The 18,714-nt window shown below is 38.5% G+C and overlaps 1 protein-coding gene across 4 annotated transcripts in view; it reads right to left on the minus strand.

Annotated features, from left to right (window-relative positions):
• Foxj3 (forkhead box J3) overlaps positions 1–18,714 on the minus strand; it is a 107,081-nt gene that overhangs the window by 33,492 nt on the left and 54,875 nt on the right. For all 4 annotated transcript variants that reach the window (XM_041651691.1, XM_041651692.1, XM_041651689.1 and 1 more), the window contains exon 5: positions 2,644–2,727. In XM_041651691.1, coding sequence (XP_041507625.1) covers positions 2,644–2,727 — 84 coding nt within the window. The remainder of the gene's footprint in view (positions 1–2,643; positions 2,728–18,714) is intronic.

The raw sequence follows: 18,714 nt of genomic DNA on the forward strand, positions 1-18,714 counted from the left end.
TTTAAAACTCCACACTGGTGCTCGAGCAAACTCCACACTGGTGCTCGAGGGACACCACTACCATACTCTGTTCATTTTCCTGCAGCGGCTACCACCCCCCAACACACACACACAGATATATCTTTACAATGGGTTACGGAAACCCAGGCAACCTGTCTCCAGCTTCCACCTTCACCTTCTGCTGTCAGTCCTACTACTCCTTCCTTCCTGCACCATGTCAAGTATACCTCTACTTCAGAAGCACCACATTTACATGTGGGACTGCAGAAGGAATTCTATCTAAACCTAATCACAGTTGACGACTGACTTAAAATGTACACATAAACAAAATAAGATGCCCCCAAAGGCTAAATAAAAAATGACAGATTGCAACTTCATACTGTAAACTGCTCGGTTCCTAATTTTACTATTCCGTGATAAGCTAAATTAACTAAATTCACAAATGTTACTAAAACATACATGATCTAAGGTGTTTCCTTAAATAAAATCCAATGGTCACTTAAAATGTAGTATTAGAATAAAAGCAATATATACTACAAAACCCTTTGATGAAAAATAGTACATACTAGACAACCAGCCCCTAAGATTTTTCCACATTAAAAATAGTCACATTGGTTTATCAGAGCAGGAAGTTATCCTGAGCTTAAAGAACATTCTCTTTCAGAATATTTATTAAGCATGTGTCTATCTGATCATATGAATCCTGCTCTCAACTCATCTCCTCACATAGGTTCCTTTCCTACACTGCCAACTAACAGACAACTCAGCCAAGATAAAGCAAGCATCCACAGTATTTAGAAAATGTGGTCCATATGGATGTCTTGTTTTTGAGAATTTTCCACTTTAACTTAAAAGCAAAAATTAAAAAACACACAGTAAAAACTGAATTTACCAAGTGCCATGTCTAAATTTCACATTCATAAGGACCTGCTTCTCCACCATGAATCCTCTATTTCTTTAGACCCTGATTATACAACTGTCAACGGTCTGTAGGGAAGTCTGGACCTCTCAAAAGTAAACAAGGTTTCTCTAAGAATTACAGAGTAAAAAAAAAAAGATTGATATCCAAAAAGTATGCAAAGCTGCCAACCCTATAGACAAATCCAACTTCCAAAAATAAAGTCAAACTCCAGTAATTTCCTAAGAGTTAAATAACAGAAGAATACAAAACAAAACAACCACAATTTCTCAGCCCCTCACCTTATCCATCCAAACTGCTTGATAATATCATGGGCTAAGCACTGTGAACATGTTTTTCCTTCCTTCAAATTTCTGCCAACAGATGCTGTATTAAACAACAGATGTTTTGTATTTAACATATCCGGGTATTAAACCTATCTTCTTAAACTCTGGTTCATTTAAAAAGCAAATAACGGAGGTCCCAAATTCTCATTTAATATTATTAAATTTATGCCTGGTTCCAATGAGACTGCCTACCTAAGCTTTTCTGTGGTCATGCCTCATGTAGCCCTGATTCAAACCTAATCTGACACCCTAATTCTCTTTTTAAGACAGAGTCTCACTATATATAGCCTTGGTCCTTATCTTTAAGACTTAGAAATTATATTCCTTTACCAGCAATAGGCAGTCACATGTCAAATTTATTTCACCACACATTCCATGTTTTCTGCCTGATCTACTACAAACATCTACTATCTACTACAGGCTCTGTGATACATTAACGTTAAGAGACGGGGACCCTTAGCGGGGTGGTGGTAGGGCACGCCTTTAATCCCAGCGCTAGGGAGGCAGAGGCAGGCGGATCTCTGTGAGTTCAAGGCCAGCCTGGTCTACAAGAGCTAGTTCCAAGACAGGCTCCAAAGCTACAGTGAAACCCTGTCTCGAAAAACCAAAAAAAAAAAAAAAAAAAGTGGACACTTAGGCTATGTGCACACTAACGTTAGAGATGTGGACACTTCTTTTCTTTGTCTTTATGGGGAGATCAGTCCCGTGAAGGAAAAAAGAATCTAAGAAAAAAAATTACTATAAACTATGTGTGGCTTTATAAAAGAACTTTAGCAAAGGCTTTACTAAGCAGTAAACACCTGAAACAAGTCAAACAGCAAGAGGATGAGTATGGATATTTAGCTGAAATGCTGCAACTGTAGAAAGGGTGAGGAAAACTGAGAGGCAGTCAACATATGGTAGCAACTGAAGTGTTGACTATCCGTATTAAAATGCACAACTGAAATATTAACCAAAGGTCTTTTCTTTCATTCTTGGAAATTAGCTTTCACCACGGAGTCATACCAACACAGGCACACAGATTGTATACAAGTGATTCTTATATGGATCAAAGTAGGAAAAACACCTGTGAAATGGTTGTTATTTAAAATCAACCCTCAGTGGTGGAGGTGCAGAGCAAAGAAAGATACCAGGCTGAAGCTCAGCTGGCCAGGGTGTGAGTCTCACACAGCAGGTGTGCCCTAATACAACAAAACCTTCAAGCAATCCCTAAACTACCTCCTTTGCTCAAAGGGTGAAGATCAAACAAAATGGTTCTGAAAAATGCTCTGAAACTACATAACAGTATCAAACAAAAATCTTACTTTGCTTATCATTACAGCCACTCTACTGGAAAAGAACTGTTAGTCTACATTTCTGGTATGCTCAACACTCACGAATCATGATAATGAGCTTTACCCGTTCTACAGATCGTGCCCTCTTCTTTGACCGAGTAGGCAGCGTATCTTCCTTCGGATTGGTGTCTATGGCCCAGTAAGACCCCTAAAGATAAAGGAATAAATGACATTAATTGTATATTACAGCAAACCATAAAACACTTAAAGAAATACTTATAATCTTCTCCAGAACAAAACATTTTGCAAATATGACAAAAGACAAAAACATGGGAAGCTGCTCATTTGCATTGGTTGTCCCCATAGCTGAGCCCCAGGCCCCCCACTGCTAGCTAGCTAAACCTCCAGCCCGTTTTGGAAGCTTTTAATCTTGAAATAGGATCTCACTGAGTTACCCAAGTGAGTCTCATCCTTGTGGTTCTCCTGCTTCAGCTTCGTGTACAGTAGCGATTACAGGTATGTACAACCCCACCCAGAAAAATTCTAATTTTAAATCAAGAAAAGGGAAGCTCATGGCTAAATTTATGAGAGAAGAGACCACAGTTACAGAGCTCAGTTCAAGGGTTCTTGCCACAGCTGAATCTAGAAGAAAGCAACAGCCAAATGTTTTTAGTATGTGACTCATTCTTACTTTATTTTAAAAAACTGTGTGTATGGGGGTGGGGTGCTTTGAACGTGTGGTTGTGCATTCCTAAGCACACATATTGTAGCCAGAGCACCGTATCAGGTGTCTCCTTTATCATGTTTTACCTTACTGCAATGAGACAGGCCTCTCACTGACCTAAAAGCTCACTGGTTCACAAGTGGGGGCAGGGGCAGGCTGGAGGCTGTGAGCATTCCAGAGCTGCCTGTCTCCAGCCCTCAATGGTGGGATTACAAGAACATGCACCCATACCTAGCTTTTTATGTGATGGCTGGAATTTAAACTCAGGCCCTCATACTTGCAGATCAAACACTATCACCTCCTAGCTATATCCCAAGTTCCTGTAACAGATTCTTAGTAATGGTTATATTATATAGAGATTTACACCTAAAAGTATTTTGCAGTTAAGGATACTCTAGTTTCTATAGCCTGAGACCCACAAATCTAAATGTTAAGAAGAAAATTTATAAATACAACTACTTGATTTTATCTACGTAAGAGCACCCTCAAGCCCGTGCATAAATCTTTAATTGCTTATTCTGTCATAATTTGTTTTCACTATATTCCCTGATAGTTTTCCTATTATTCATTTACAAATACGTATTGAGCACCCACCATGTTTCATACATTCAAGAAAACTAAACAAATCATGTAATCTGTACATTATATAGATGAGGAGACCAAAACTCAGAAAAACAACATTGCTGAGCTTTGATCCTTAGTTCCTCATGTGTGCATACACAGCCATCTGGAAGAAGAGAAGGAATAAGAAGGGGAAAGGGTGAGACGATGTGTTTCAGAAATGGGAATACAATGTGTATCCCAGTGTGCTGGCTAGTCAACATGACACAAACTAGTGTCATCTGAGCAGAAACCGTACGCAGGTCTGTAAGAACATTTTCTTAATTAGCAACTGATATGGGGAAGCTCAGCCCATTGTGGGTGGTATCATTCTGGGCTGGTGGTCCTGGGTTTCATAAGAAAGCAGGCTGAGCAAGCTGTGAGGAGCAAGCCAGTACCCCTCCTTGACCTCTACGTAAACTCTTGCCTCCAGATTCCTGCCCTAAATACTTTCAACAATGAACTGCTTTATGGAAGTAGGAGTGAAATAACCTCCCCAAGTTGCGTTTGGTCAGTGTTTCATCACAGCAATAGAAGCCTTACATAATATGCCAGATTGACACATGATTAGCTGAAGTAATTTACTAAGACTCAGTCTTGCTTTCAGTATTTCATTTATCTACCCCAGCTGCTTGTTCAACAGCACTGAACAACAAAGGAGACACAGTGCTCCTCTCAAGCTCACACTTTAGCCAGACATGATTACTGTACATAGGGCATGTTGGTGTGTGTGCCCACAGTGCATGATCAGAGGACAACTCTACGGAATTAGTTCTCTCCTTCCACCTTTATGTGTGCACCAGGTATGGAGCTAAGGTTTGAAGGGTAAGTACTTTATCTGCTGTGCTGATGCCTCCCTCCTCCCCGTATGTGTGTGCCACTATGTCTGATTTACAAGCTGTTAGGAGCAAACTCAGGACTTTGTGCACATTAGGCAAGCAATCTACCAAATGAACTCTATCTGCAGCCCAAATCAGTTCTGTAGACACAATGTTTCATGCCTCTGCATCCTAACCTCAACAATAGTTGCACTATCTACAATATGCATTCTACCACTAACCAACCCATGTTCCACCTTCAAACTTACTCTAAATATTAACCAAGGAAATCATGTTCTTCCTGCCATACCCGTGAATTTACCATTCCCTCTCTTTTAAACAGTCCTGCACTTTTTACCTGTTTAGATCACTGACTGCACTTCACATTATTACTATAGTTTCCTCTAGGCTCTGGACTCCTTAAGGACAAGAGTTACTTTACTCATTTCTGTATGATTACAGTGCCAGGTACAACAGAAGTCACAAAGTCAAGTACTCAAAGTCAATCTCTACTGAAATAAAAAGGAAAAAAAAAAAACACTGTTCAACAACCTAGATGAAAAATGTCAGTGTAGAGGGGTAAGATAGCAGGTCCAGGTGCTAATGTATTCAGACACCTGAGCTTCACACTGGTCTCATCCTAAAGCAACTGCCAGCATATGCCTCTATGCTATCCTTTCAAGTGGCCACTGCTTTGCAATTAATGAGTCTACTGGATCTGATATAAATGTGACCAGAACCATGTAAAACATAGATGTTCTAGAAAGCATAAACCAGTACCTAACTGGAAGCTTATAATGATTAAAAGAATGGCATCCTAGTCTTAAAAAAAAAGTAATGAATTAGCATAATAGTTTCTATATCCTGAATCTCACAAATCCAAGTCTTAAGCATAACAATTTACATGAGTTTATGAGTAGTGTTTAGCTAGCATTTCAAAATCTAAGAAGGAAAAATTTACTGAGTTATATAAACCGAAAATTACAAAACTGTGTTCATGGAAATGATAAATGCCAGTGTTTGGTTTTTAGATTACTGTGTATACATGTATTAATCTGGGGAAATCACTCAATGTCCAAACTGTAGATTTATACATCAAAATACAAATACAAAAGCAGGGATAATGAGAAGGCCCAGTGCTTAAGAGCATTTGTTGTTCTTGCAGAGAACCCAAGCTCAGCATCCACATGGTGGCTAATAACCATTTGCAACTCCATTTCCAGAGGATCTGATACTCTCCTCTTCTGGCTTGCATAGGCACTGCACACACATGGTGCACATTCATACATGCAGGTAAAACACCCATATACACAAAATAAAAATAAACAAATATACTAAAAAATGTTCTTGTACATAAAATACTACATGGAGATCAACAATAGGGCAAAATCTGTTATAAGTACTTTTCTATGCTGAGACATCTCACCACCCCGGTTTTATTTTTTTTTTTTTTTTGATTTATTTGTTTATTTTTTTTTTTTTTTGATTTTTCGAGACAAGGTTTCTATGTGGTTTTGGAGCCTGTCCTGGAACTAGCTCTTGTAGACCAGGCTGGTCTCGAACTCACAGAGATCCGCCTGCCTCTGCCTCCCGAGTGCTGGGATTAAAGACGTGCGCCACCACCGCCCGGCTCCCGGTTTTATTTTTAAAATCAACTTCTCTGAAGATTTAAAACAAAAACCAAAATGTACCCATTAAGCAAATAATTCAAAAAGTCATGATAATATGCACACCATGTAACCAGCATCCAAATCAAAGCCAAAGAACATCCATCACCCTCAACAGTTTCTGTGTAGTACAGTAAGTTACCTTCCTTTGCCTACCATCTCCATCACATAAACCAGAAGTCTGCTTCCTATCATTATACTCTAGCTTTGCCTTTTCTAGAATTTTGTGTAAGTGGACTCAAACTGTTAAAATACTTCCCATGCAGCTGGGCGGTGGTGGCGCATGCCTTTAATCCCAGCACTCAGGAGGCTTATGCAGGCAGATCCCTGTGAGTTCGAGGCCAGCCTGATCTACAAGAGTTAGTTCCAGGACAGGCTCCAAAGGTACAGAGAAAGCCTATCTCAAAAAACTTCCCACTCTTCTCAGTAATGTATGAAAATCTACTGCTCCATTCATGAAACATGTGCTTTTCTGTTCAAGCTATCCAAGCGATGTGTAGTTATGTCTCCTTTGGTTCTAGTCTCATGATGAATGGTAGTATGTCTCTTTCTTGTCAGTTTCTTGATTTGTGTTATAATTTTTCATACATTCTAAATAACAAATCCTTTGTCAGATGTATGTACTGTTTCAGTCAATGCGGCATAGTGGTACTGTATAAGGATCAAAAAGGGTTTACTGCAATAAAGTCTAGTTTATCAAATGTCTGTCAAAACAAAGTAGCAGTCTTTTCCAAAATGAGAATTATTTTCTGCAATGCCTTCTTCTAAAAGTTTTATACTCTCAACTTCTATACTTAGGTCTCTATCTATTTCATTTGATTTTCAAGTGAAAATCAGTAAGTAAGGATCAGTATATTTTCCACCATGAAATACTGGACATTCTTGAGAGACTGTTATCCTATCAATTGAATACATTACTACCTATGTCAAAAAGTAAGCCAACTATATACATGAATCTGATTTTGCAATCTATCTGTTGAATTCCTCTCAACTGTTTCAATGACACTGGTTTTTGTAGTTGCGTAAGATTTTGAAAACAAGCAATGTATAGCCTAAAACTTTGGGAGTTTTTTTTCAGGTCTTCTGTCCATAAAAACATGTGAGAGCCAGCTTGTCAATTTCTACAACTCTGACGTGACTTAAAAAACAAAAGTATTACATAAGCACACATCATCAACAGCAGCATGTCCTCTTCTCTGCAAACATGCTGCTTCCTTTCCATTTGTGTAGGCTTCCTCTATTTCTCCTGGTGATGTTTTCAGTAAGCAGACCTGCACCTATTTGCTAATACAGTTCATAATTGTGGGTGCTACTGTTAGATGGAGCGCGTTAAATTTCCCACTGCCTTGCTAGTGCATAGAGATTACACAACCCGGAATCCTGCATTCCAGGACTGTGCTGAACTCATGTTCTAGTTGCTTTCACCGTCTTTCAGATTTTCTACAACAACAATTTGTGCAGAGTTTAACTTATTCTTTCTAAATTTAAATGTCCTTAATTTTCTTTCCTAACACTATCAACTATTGAATGAAAACAGGTGGCTTCAAGAATCCTCCCCTATTTTTAATCTCAGAAGGAAGTTACTTAACATCTTGTTTAAACACAATGTATAATTTTCATACATGTTTTTAATTAAAAAATCCCTAGTTTTTAGAATATTAAATGTTAAGATTCTTCAGTTTTCTCTTTCTTGTACAGTGAACCATACTGAGTCTAATTTTAACCTTTACTATATCAGTGAGACAAATCCCACTTGATCACAATTTCCTCCTTTCTTCACAACAAAAATCTGAACTGGCAAACTTCTGGTTAAGGTTTTGGGGTCTGTGTTCATAAATATTGGTCTACAGTTTCTCCTCATCTCCTTTGCCCAACCCTAACTCTTATAGTAATGCTGACCTCATGAAGTAAGCTGGAAACTGCTTTGTGGGGGGGGGGGGGGGGGGGACGGGGAGGAGAAGGGAAAGAGAATTTTTATACACACATATATAAAAAAATGCATAGGGTCGGTATTGCTTTTTTGTAGTTTCCATTCTAATCTCACTGCTTTTTCTTGACTCATTTCTTCTTAATTACTATTACAGATCCAGGTTCACCTTGGTTCAGACTTGCCATGAGCTTTCAATCCTCCTGCCTCTGCTCCTAAGCATCTGGAATCACAGGCCCGCACTACCAGGGCCTGACTCAGATTACCACTCTTTGTTCTTTTCCCTTTTTCTGGGGGAGGTGCATGCACTGCATTCCTGAAGAGGTCAGAGGGCTGATCTGTGGGAGTCAGTTATCTCCTTCCATCATGTGAGTTAGAACTCAGGTTGCAAGACTTGGTGGCAAACACCTGTTAAGATATCTTGTCAGCCCCATTCTGTTCCTTTCTTCTTACTGTGGACTCAATTCATCCTGTGTTTTTAACACATGAGCAGGTCAAAAGTTTCAGACACTTCTTACCTTTCCTCATAAAGCATTTAAAGCTATAGTTTCTTTCAAAATAACTACCTTGGATAAGCCCCCAAATTGTCAGTTTTATTATCACTAAGTTCAAAATATTCCTGACGTTGACAAAGTGCTGTTGAGATCCGTAGCTGCTTTTCTGTCTCATTATTCAATTATGTGCTCAGAAATCTACTGAATTCACTAGCAGTAACTGTGGGTTTGTGTACTTCTTTAATTTCTGAAGGATTTTGACTTTTTAGCTTTTCCTTTTGAAGCACTGATTTTGGACACAATTCTAATTTTCAGGCATTCCTCATATAAAAATTTATAAAATCTTATTCTTCTGCTTTCTCCAATGTGCCGGTCAATGTATTTTTCACTTATTTACTTTTCAGCTCTACACTGAACTCGGAGATTTCTGTCCTGTCCAGTTCTGCAGCTGTTCAATCCCAACAAAACACACAGAGGCTTATACTAATTATAAACTGTTTGCCCTATTAGCTCAGGCTTATTATTAACTAGCTCTCACAACTTAAATTAACCTATAATTCTTGTCTATGTTTAGCCATGTGGCTTGGTGCCTTTTCTCAGTGTGATGGAGGAAGGTCATTGGTTAAATAAAAAGAAACTGCTTGGCCCTCATTGGTTAGAAGATAGGTGGGAGGAGTAAACAGAACAGAACGCTAGGAGGAAGAGGAAGTGAGCTCAGACTCCACAGCTCTCCTCTTGGGAGCAGACTCCTCAGAGAGACGCCATGCTCCCAGCTCCCAGGCAGATGCACGCGATGAAGCTCCGACCCAGGATGGGCATAGGCTAGAATCTTCCCGGTAAGCGCACCTAGGGGCGCTACACAGATGATTAGAAATGGACTAAATTAATATGTGAGAATTAGCCTAGAAGAGGCTAGATAGAAATGGGCCAAGCAGTGATTAAATGAATACAGTTTGTGTGTTGTTATTTCGGGCATAAGCTAGCCAGGCAACAGGGGTGCTGGGGACGCAGCCCCGCCGCCCTTATTACTACATCAGTGTAGCATTTTCATCTTGTTTTGTCAGCAACTGGGTGGCTACTAACTCTTTTCCTTTCCTCTTCCCAGAATTCTCAGTCTGGTTGCCCCATCTATACTTCCTGCCTGGCCAGTGGCCAATTAGCATTTTATTAAAACAATACAAACAACCGATCTTCACAGGGTACAAAAGCATTATCCCACACTACACTTGCTATTCGTTTGTTTTCGTCACCTATTCTCTAAGCTATAGAAAACTTTTATATGCTCATAATTACTTGAATGTATTTTATCTTAACTACTAAATGGAGACACAGCCTTTCTGGAACTGAAAGCAGGGCCTCATATGTGTGCTGTACCAACAGTGAAAATACGTATCAGTACATTCAGTTGTTCTGAAATGTATGTCTAAGTTAGGTCACCTGCTCCTTCTACTTGAGTTAGTGGTAGCTGAGGTAATTTCAAATTTTACTTTATTCATAACAATATTGTTACTCATCTTTTTCGGCAAGTTCACAAGGAGATTTTTCTGAGTGATATACTGAGTTGATTTCTAACAAACATACTTTAGTATTCAGATGGTCATGTATTAATCCATTAATGTTTATTCAAATCCCTGATATGGTTAGACTATGAACAATTATCACAACTCTACTTCCAAATGTATCTAGAAAACTAGTATTACAGTTTACCATAAACTTTTATATATAGTTATAAAATTTTAAATAAATGTTATTTCATAAACATTTTTGCAAAATAATAGAGGACAACAAAAAACAACCTTGAAATATTTTGTATGACCTATTTAGATTAATAAAATTCATAAATACAGAAAGCAAATGGTTACCAGGAGCTTAAAATGGGAGAAATGAGAAGAAAACATTAATGGAAACCGTGTTCCTTTCTAAGAGATAAAATGGAAATGTCCTAGAGTTCAGTAGTAGGGGCTAAAGAACAGTTTTAGAAATATGCTGAAACTACCAGGTTATGGTATATAAATCCTTATCTAAATAAAAATGTATATTTGTAAGGGAGTATGGTAGTTTGAATGAGAACAGCCCCCATAGGCTCATGTTTGGGAAGGATTACAAAGTGTACACTCGTGGGTAAAGAAGTGGCCTTGCTGGACTGTGTCACTAGGGGTGGGCTTTGAGGTTTCATAGCAAATCAGGATGTAAAACTCTCAGCTACTGCTCCAGTACCATGCCTCTCTGCTTCCAGCCATGATGACATGAACTAACCCTCTAAAACTGTAAGCAAGCTCCAGTTAAATGCTTTCTTTTATAAGAGTTCTCTTGAACATGGTCTTCACAGAAAAAGAACAATAACTAAAGAAAAAAGAATCAGAGACCTCTAATCTAATGCTGATTATGCATGATATAGCCAAGTCACTGCCAGAAAACAAAATATTGTCTGGAAAGAATTCCTGTCTCCTGATTTCTAGCTAAGTCCCAGCTTTCCTTTAGAATATGCAAGCCACTAAGGTTCTTACCAAGAGTTTTATTCTAGTTTATATGCATGTGTAGATGTATGTGTGTATGTGTGTGCACCATGTGCATGCAGGCTCACAGAGACCAGAAAAGGGTGTCAGAAACCCTAGGATTAGAATTACAATGATAGTGAGGTATCCAATGTGGGTACTGAGACATAAAATTCAATGACGAGAGTTTCTGCCACACATACTCAATGCCTTGGCCCAGCATCACACACAAACACACAAAAATCAATTTAAAAACTAAGAACATTGCACAAAGATATAGGAACAATTCAAAAAGACAATTAAAAGCACCACCCACAAGTATTAATTTGAAATAAATCATGAACATAAATGTAAAGCATCAAACTTTTAGAAGAAACAGAAAAAAAATTATTTACTAATTGACTGCCTAAACAGCACACAATACTCACTAAACAGTAAACTAAAAATAAATTTTATTTCACTAGTAGCATTTAACAGTCCTACTCTTTTTACTTTTTGATTTATTTATGTATTATGTATACAACATTCTGCCTCCATGTATGCCCACACACCAGAGGAGGGCACCAGATCTCATTACAGATGGTTGTGAGCCACCATGTGGTTGCTGGGAATTGAACTCAGGATCTCTGGAAGAGCAGCCAGTGCCCTTAACCACTGAGCCATCTTTCCAGCCCCATGACTACTCTTTTTACAGCATAATTATAAAAATTAAAAAGGCAAACCTCAGTCTGAGAAAATATTTTCATAACATACATCAAAGACTTCCATGAATAGGACACACTCACTCAGTAATGACATCAACATTTTTTTAAAGACTTGAAAGGAACCTTCAGGAAAGATGCTTTTTAAAAAAAATCAAGGTGATTAGGACTGGGCAAACCAAAACTGTTGGAAAGCAGCCACCTCTATTAGATCGCATGTACACTCATATGCTTGACAACTCCATTTTTACAAGCTTCCTGACATGAAAAAATCCTATGAAGAACTCAAAGACCACCATCTAAAGGCAGGTTTGACCAGATTTCACCTGGAATCAAGGCTAGAATGCAAAGAGCTCTGTGTTCTGTAAGTAATACACAAATGCAGGCGTCATGTCATATCAACAGAACTTATACAGTAAATACTCGTATATATCATGCACCCTCTACGAATATAAAGAACAAAATGCCTTACTCTCTGTAGCCACAAAGTTCAGAAACTAGAATTCCACAACTTTCACTAACTACATTTTCCAAAGTCAATCTACTACAAATTTCAAGACATACTAAAATGAACGTTAACTTCAAAGAAAAAAAAAAACCTGTAACACGCAAATAAAATCCCCACAGCATTCAGCAGAAAAGACCAAATAGTTAATCTATGAACACCAGAAAAATGAGGATTTCTTTTCAAAAATGAAACAGCCAAATATAACAACTCATGCTTCTAATTCTAGCACCTGGGAGAGATTGAGGCAGGAGGATAGCTGTGAGTTCTGTGATAGCTCCGAGTTGTGGGCCAGTTTGAACAGTAAGCTCCTGTAAGAAAAGAAAAGAAAAGAAAAGGAAAGGAAAGGAAAGGAAAAAGAGAAGAAAAGAAACCTAAAAGATCAAGTAATTTAAATGGCTTTATTCTCAACATAAAATATGCATTACTTTATATAAAGTACATCATATATCAATTCAAGAATCCTGCTTTATCACACAGTAATATGACCTTTCTTTAACAAGCTTCAGGTTGAAAATATTCTTAATTAAAATGTTATTATCTAGCCCCTATCCTAAGTAGCTAGCAAAAATAAATGGCTAAACCTGTGACTTTTGTTTTAAGTCCACTGCCAAGAACATGTTCACTCTTCCCGCTCTTCCTTAGCTCTCAATGCACACCTATTTCAAGAACTTCAAAAATGAAACCAGACCCTTTCCATTCCTGACATCCATAGTATTTTATATCACATTGTAATCCTTTCTCATTTCCAGTTTCTATGTGGCAGTTCATTTTCTCCACAGCATTCTAGGATGCTACTGCAATCTGCATGCCCCATATAAAAAGCAACCACACTTGCCAGCTTGTGTCTGGTTTACTCCCATTGCTTCAGTGTAATAAACAACATCGTCTTTCTCTCAAAAGTGTTTACTTTAAGCAATCGAGCTACTCTCTTCAACCACAAAGGAGACTATTAATGATCAAACACAGCAAGCACTCAAAGGCAGGCTGCTTGGCTGGCTAAATGAATGAATGTATAAACAATTATCCCAATGCCAACTTAGGTTCCCAGAACATCCTTTTGGAATAAATGAAGATTTCATTGCCTTTAAATGCACTAATTAACAAAGTAAGTAAATGATGTCCAGAGGGACAGACATCTAAGTAACTTATTTCTAAACTAATAGATTTAAAATATGCAATTACTATATTGATTTAAAATGAGTTTCTAAATGTTAAAGATGTGTAAAAATATCTTAAGTGCTTTTACTTAATCAGTGCCATAATTTATTTAACTCTTAAATATTTTTATAGTTAAATATAAAGTTTTTCTATATCATTCTTAATGTCTAAGAGACACACAGCTCACCTATCTTTAATATGTAACCCACTAAATAGGCAGCTTAATATGGCTACTGGTTGTTTTAATACGACAACTAGTTTTTTAAAATCTCAATATTTATCATTATCTGGTCTAAGCCTAAAAGAAAGAAATCTGATGATATAATAGCAAAAACTCTTATAGCCTTCAAATGGTCATTTTGTGTGGGGAAACTAATAGGCCAGAATACATGTAGTAAGATGGGACAGACTGTTGTATCCACAACATCAATGAATCTCAAAAATATCATGTTAAGGCAAAATTCTAAGAATCTGAAAACACATCATTAATTGCTAGGGCCTCAGAAAAGGGGAGACTGACACTCAAGGGACAGAATAAAATAATCTTGATCACAATGGTGGCAACTATACACTTCTCATATTTTCTAGAATTGTAAAGTGAAGTGATTTATGGAGATAAAAATTAGCTTTCAGTTAAATATTTTATAAAATGGTTACATCTCGAAAAGGGGTCACAACAACAAAGGTACGAATAAAAGGTAGCTGAGGGGAAACTATTTTCAGCATGATGTGATGCGGGGATGGAAGCTCTCAAGTCTTTCAAATCGCCAGGACACCTATCTTATCAGTGTTAGCTTTTGATTTTCAACTATTTTATTTTATTTTAATATATGTATGTGTAAGTGCCAAGGGTGCCCGTGAAGGCCAGAAGAGGATGTTAGATCTCCTGGAGCTAGAGTTACTTAAAGAGCAGTTGTGAGCCATCTGATATGAATGCTAGACGGAACTTGGGTCCCCTGCAAGAGCAGTAAGTCAACTAAGCAATCTCTCCAGCCTTTTGTTGTTGTTTAAAGGAAGCATCTCACTGTGCAGCTCAGGTTGGGCCCAGTCTTCTAAGTGCTGGAATGTAAGGACACATGCCAGCTACTCTTGGTTTTCATTCCTCAGTGTGTCTGATGGCTGATTTGACATTCATAACTGATCTTTGCCTTGACATTTGCTCACTGGCACCAATTCATTTCTTTATGTTTAGGCCTTGTTATTAATTCCTTTAATTACTGACTCACCTGAACTTTGCTCAAACTGCTCCTTCAACTAAACTCGATTATGTCTATGCCCAGATAGCAAATGGGGCTCTTAGCTACAGTGATTTAAAACCACTAACTCTATTCAAATATGCCAAAACAGCAAATAAAACATTGTTTAAAAACTCCTATGGGGTTTTTTTCTTACTTACTCCAATAAATAAGATGTCTTCATTTTTATCCAACCACACTCTCAATTATCCTTATGTGTAGTGGTATTTCATTTGTATTTTAATAAATAAAGCTTGCCTGAAGATCAGAGTGCAAAGCAGCCACACTAGTATGCTATACAGACCAGCCAGTGAAGGCACACACCTTTAATCCCAATAGTCACACTAGATACCCATAGAGGCTGGGCAGTGGTGACGCACAACTTTAATCCCAGCACCAGAGAGGAATATAAAACGGGAGGAGACAGATCTCAGATCAATCTCATTCTGAGGATTCCCGGAAGTAGGATGGCCATTTCAGTCTCATTTTCTTTAAAGTTTCTCTACATCTTTTAAAAATAAGATGTTCCAAATGAAATCATCAATGAGTAAGGATCATCTACAATTACATCACCCACCTGACCCCCAAGCCAAAATTTCGTTTGAAGATAATGCGAAGAGTTTAAATGGTGTTATGCTCCTTTATACTAAGTCAGAAGAAGTGAAAGATTTATTTGACAAGTACTTTAAGTCTTTGAAGAAAGAAATTGAAGAGGATACCAGAAAATGGAAAGATCTCCCATGCTCTTGGATTGGTAGGATCAACATAGTAAAAATGGCAATTCTACCAAAGGCAACCTATAGTTTCAATACAATCCCCATCAAAATCCCAACAAAATTCTTCACAGACCTTGAGAGAACAACAATCAACTTCATAAGGAAAAATAAAAAACCCAGCATGGCCAAAACAATCCTATAAAATAAAGGAACTTTCAGAGGCATTACCATCCCTGACATCAAACTCTATTACAGAACTACAGTAATGAAAACAGCTAGGTACTGGCATAAAAACATAGACGTTGACCAATGGAATCGAACTGAAGACCTGGATACTAATCCACAAACCTATGAACATCTGATTTTTGACAAAGGAGCTAAAATTATAAAATGGAAGAAAGAAAGCATCTTTAACAAATGGTGCTGGCATAACTGGATGTCAACATGTAGAAGAATGAAAACAGATCCATATCTATCACCATGCACAAAACTCAAGTCCAAATGGATTAAAGACCTCAATATAAATCTGACCACACCGAACCTGAAAGAAGAGAAAGTGGGAAGTAGTCTGCAATACACGAGCACAGGAGACCACTTCCTATGTATAACCCCAGTAGCAGACAATAAGAGCAACAAAGAATAAATGGGACCTCCTGAAATAGAGAAGCTTCTGTAAAGCAAAGGACACAGTCATTAAGACAAAAAGGCAACCTACTGAATGGGAGAAGGTCTTCACCAACCCCACATCAGACAAATGTCTGATCTCCAAAATATATAAAGAACTCAAGAAACTAGACATTAAAATTCTAAATAACCCAATTAAAAAAAATGGGGTACTGAACTGAACAGAGAATTCTCAACAGAAGAATTTCAAATGGCCAAAAGATGCTTAAGGACATGTTCAACTTCCTTAGCGATCAGGGAAATGCAAATTAAAACAACTTTGAGACACCATCTTACACCTGTCAGAATGGCTAAAATCAAAAACACCTATGCTGGAGAGGATGTGAAGTAAGGGGTACACTCATCCATTGCTGCTGGGAATGCAACCTTGTGCAACCACTTTGGAAATCAGTGTGGCAGTTTCCCAGAAAATAGGGAGTCAACCTGCCTCAAGATCCAGCAATGCTCTTGGGAATATACCCAAGAGATGCCCAATCATACTACAAAAGCATTTGTTCAGCTATGTTCATAGCAGCATTACTTGTAATAGCCAGAACCTGGAAACAACCTAGATGCCCCTCAATGGAAGAATGGATAAAGAAAGTGTGGCACATCTACACATTAGAGTACTACTCAGCGGTAAAAAACGATGACATCTTGAATTTTGCATGAAAATGGATGGAAACAGAAAACACTATTCTGAGTGAGATAACCCAGACCCAAAAACATGAATATGGTATGTACTCACTCATTAGTGGATTCTAGCCATAAACAAAGGACACTGAGCCTCTAGTTCGCGATCCTAGAGAAGCTAAGTAATAAAGTGAACCCAAAGAAAAACATAGATCCTCCTGGAAATTGGAAGCAGACAAGATCGCCAGGCAAAAGTTGAGAGAGAGCATGGGGGTGAGGGTAGGAGTTAGGTGCAGGAGAGGGGAGAGGGGGGAGAGAGAAGGGAGAAGGGGAGGGTTGGGGAGAGCTTGGGGGAGTGGGATGGTTGAGATAGAGGAAGGACAGATATGGGAGCAGGGAAGAAGATATCTTAATTAAGGGAGCCATTTTGGGGTTGGCAAAAGGCTTGGCTCTAGAGGGGTTCCCAGGTGTCCACGGGGGCGTCCCCAGCTAGGACCCTGGGCAGTGGAGGAGAGGGTGCCTGAACTGGCCTTTGTCCCGTAGTCAGACTGATGACTATCTTGAATATCACCATAGAACCTTCGTCCAGTGACAGATGGAGATAGAGACAGAGACCCTCATCAGAGCACTGGACAGAGCTCCCAAGGTCCAGTTCAAGAGCAGAAGGAGGGAGAATATGAGGAAGGAAGTCAGGACCATGTGGAGTTAGTCCACCCACTGAGACAGTGTGCCTGAGCTAATGGGAGCTCAGCAAACCCAGCTGGACTAGGATTGAACAAGCATGAGATCAAACTGGACCCTCTGAATGTGGATGACAATTGGGGCAGACTGAGAAGTCAATGATAATGGCAATGGGATTTGTCTCTACTGCATGTACTGGCTTTTTGGGATCCTATTCTATTTGGATGCATACCTTCCTAAGCCTGAATGGAGGGGGGAGGGCCTTGGACTTCACACATGGCAAGGTACCCTGCCCTCTCTTAGGACTGGAGGGGGAGAGGGGGAGGGAGAGAGTGGGGGGAAGTAGAAAGAGGGGAGGAAGTGGAAATTTTGAATGGTATTATTTATAAAGTAATAAAAAAAAAATCACACTCTCAGAAGTTCACAAACCTGCTTCTCTAAACAGATAAGTTTGTTTCTTTAGGAAACAATATGAGACCAAAATCTTCAAAGCCATGGTGACCCTCTATTCTCGGGCAGTTTCTTGCCATCATTGTTCTACATAAAGCTCCTCTAAGAATCAACAGTATGTAATTAAATGCCCCAGAACAGGCAGCAAGACTCAAACTTCTTAGCTATTAGATTGGCTATTTAGTCTACTGTTACTCATGCTACATGTTGAAGCTACTTCCAGTAATTCCTTGGTTCCTTTAAGAGTGAATTATTCTTCTGAACTGGAAAAAGAACCAGGTTGAAAGAAGACTAAGCCAGGAAACAGAAGACAGCCATCATTTTTAAACATAAATTTAGTCATAAATTTAGTCAACTGTGTTTTCATAATGCAAGCAACACTTATTAATCATTTACTAAGATCATTATTAAGCATATACGAACTAAAGAATAAAACATTTACAAAATGTTTTAGGTCAATAAATTAGACAAAAATACAAAAAACAATCCAAATGAACAGGGATAAAAAATGGTAGTTAAAAAGCAGAGAAAGGAGCTCAAGAGATGTTTCATGACTCATAGCACTAGCTGTTCTTCTAGAAGCAGCTCACATCTGTCTGTAACTCTAGTCCCAGAGTACTCAAAGTCTTCTGGCTTCCTTGGGCACCAGGCACAAACATGGTACATTGAGCTACATCAAGGCAAAATACTCATACACAGGAAAAAAAAATTCTTAAGCAAAAAAT

This window comes from Microtus oregoni, unplaced genomic scaffold (assembly GCF_018167655.1).
Source record: "Microtus oregoni isolate MIOR12 unplaced genomic scaffold, Mior012 000005F_ref0000423, whole genome shotgun sequence".
Taxonomy (NCBI): domain Eukaryota; kingdom Metazoa; phylum Chordata; class Mammalia; order Rodentia; family Cricetidae; genus Microtus; species Microtus oregoni.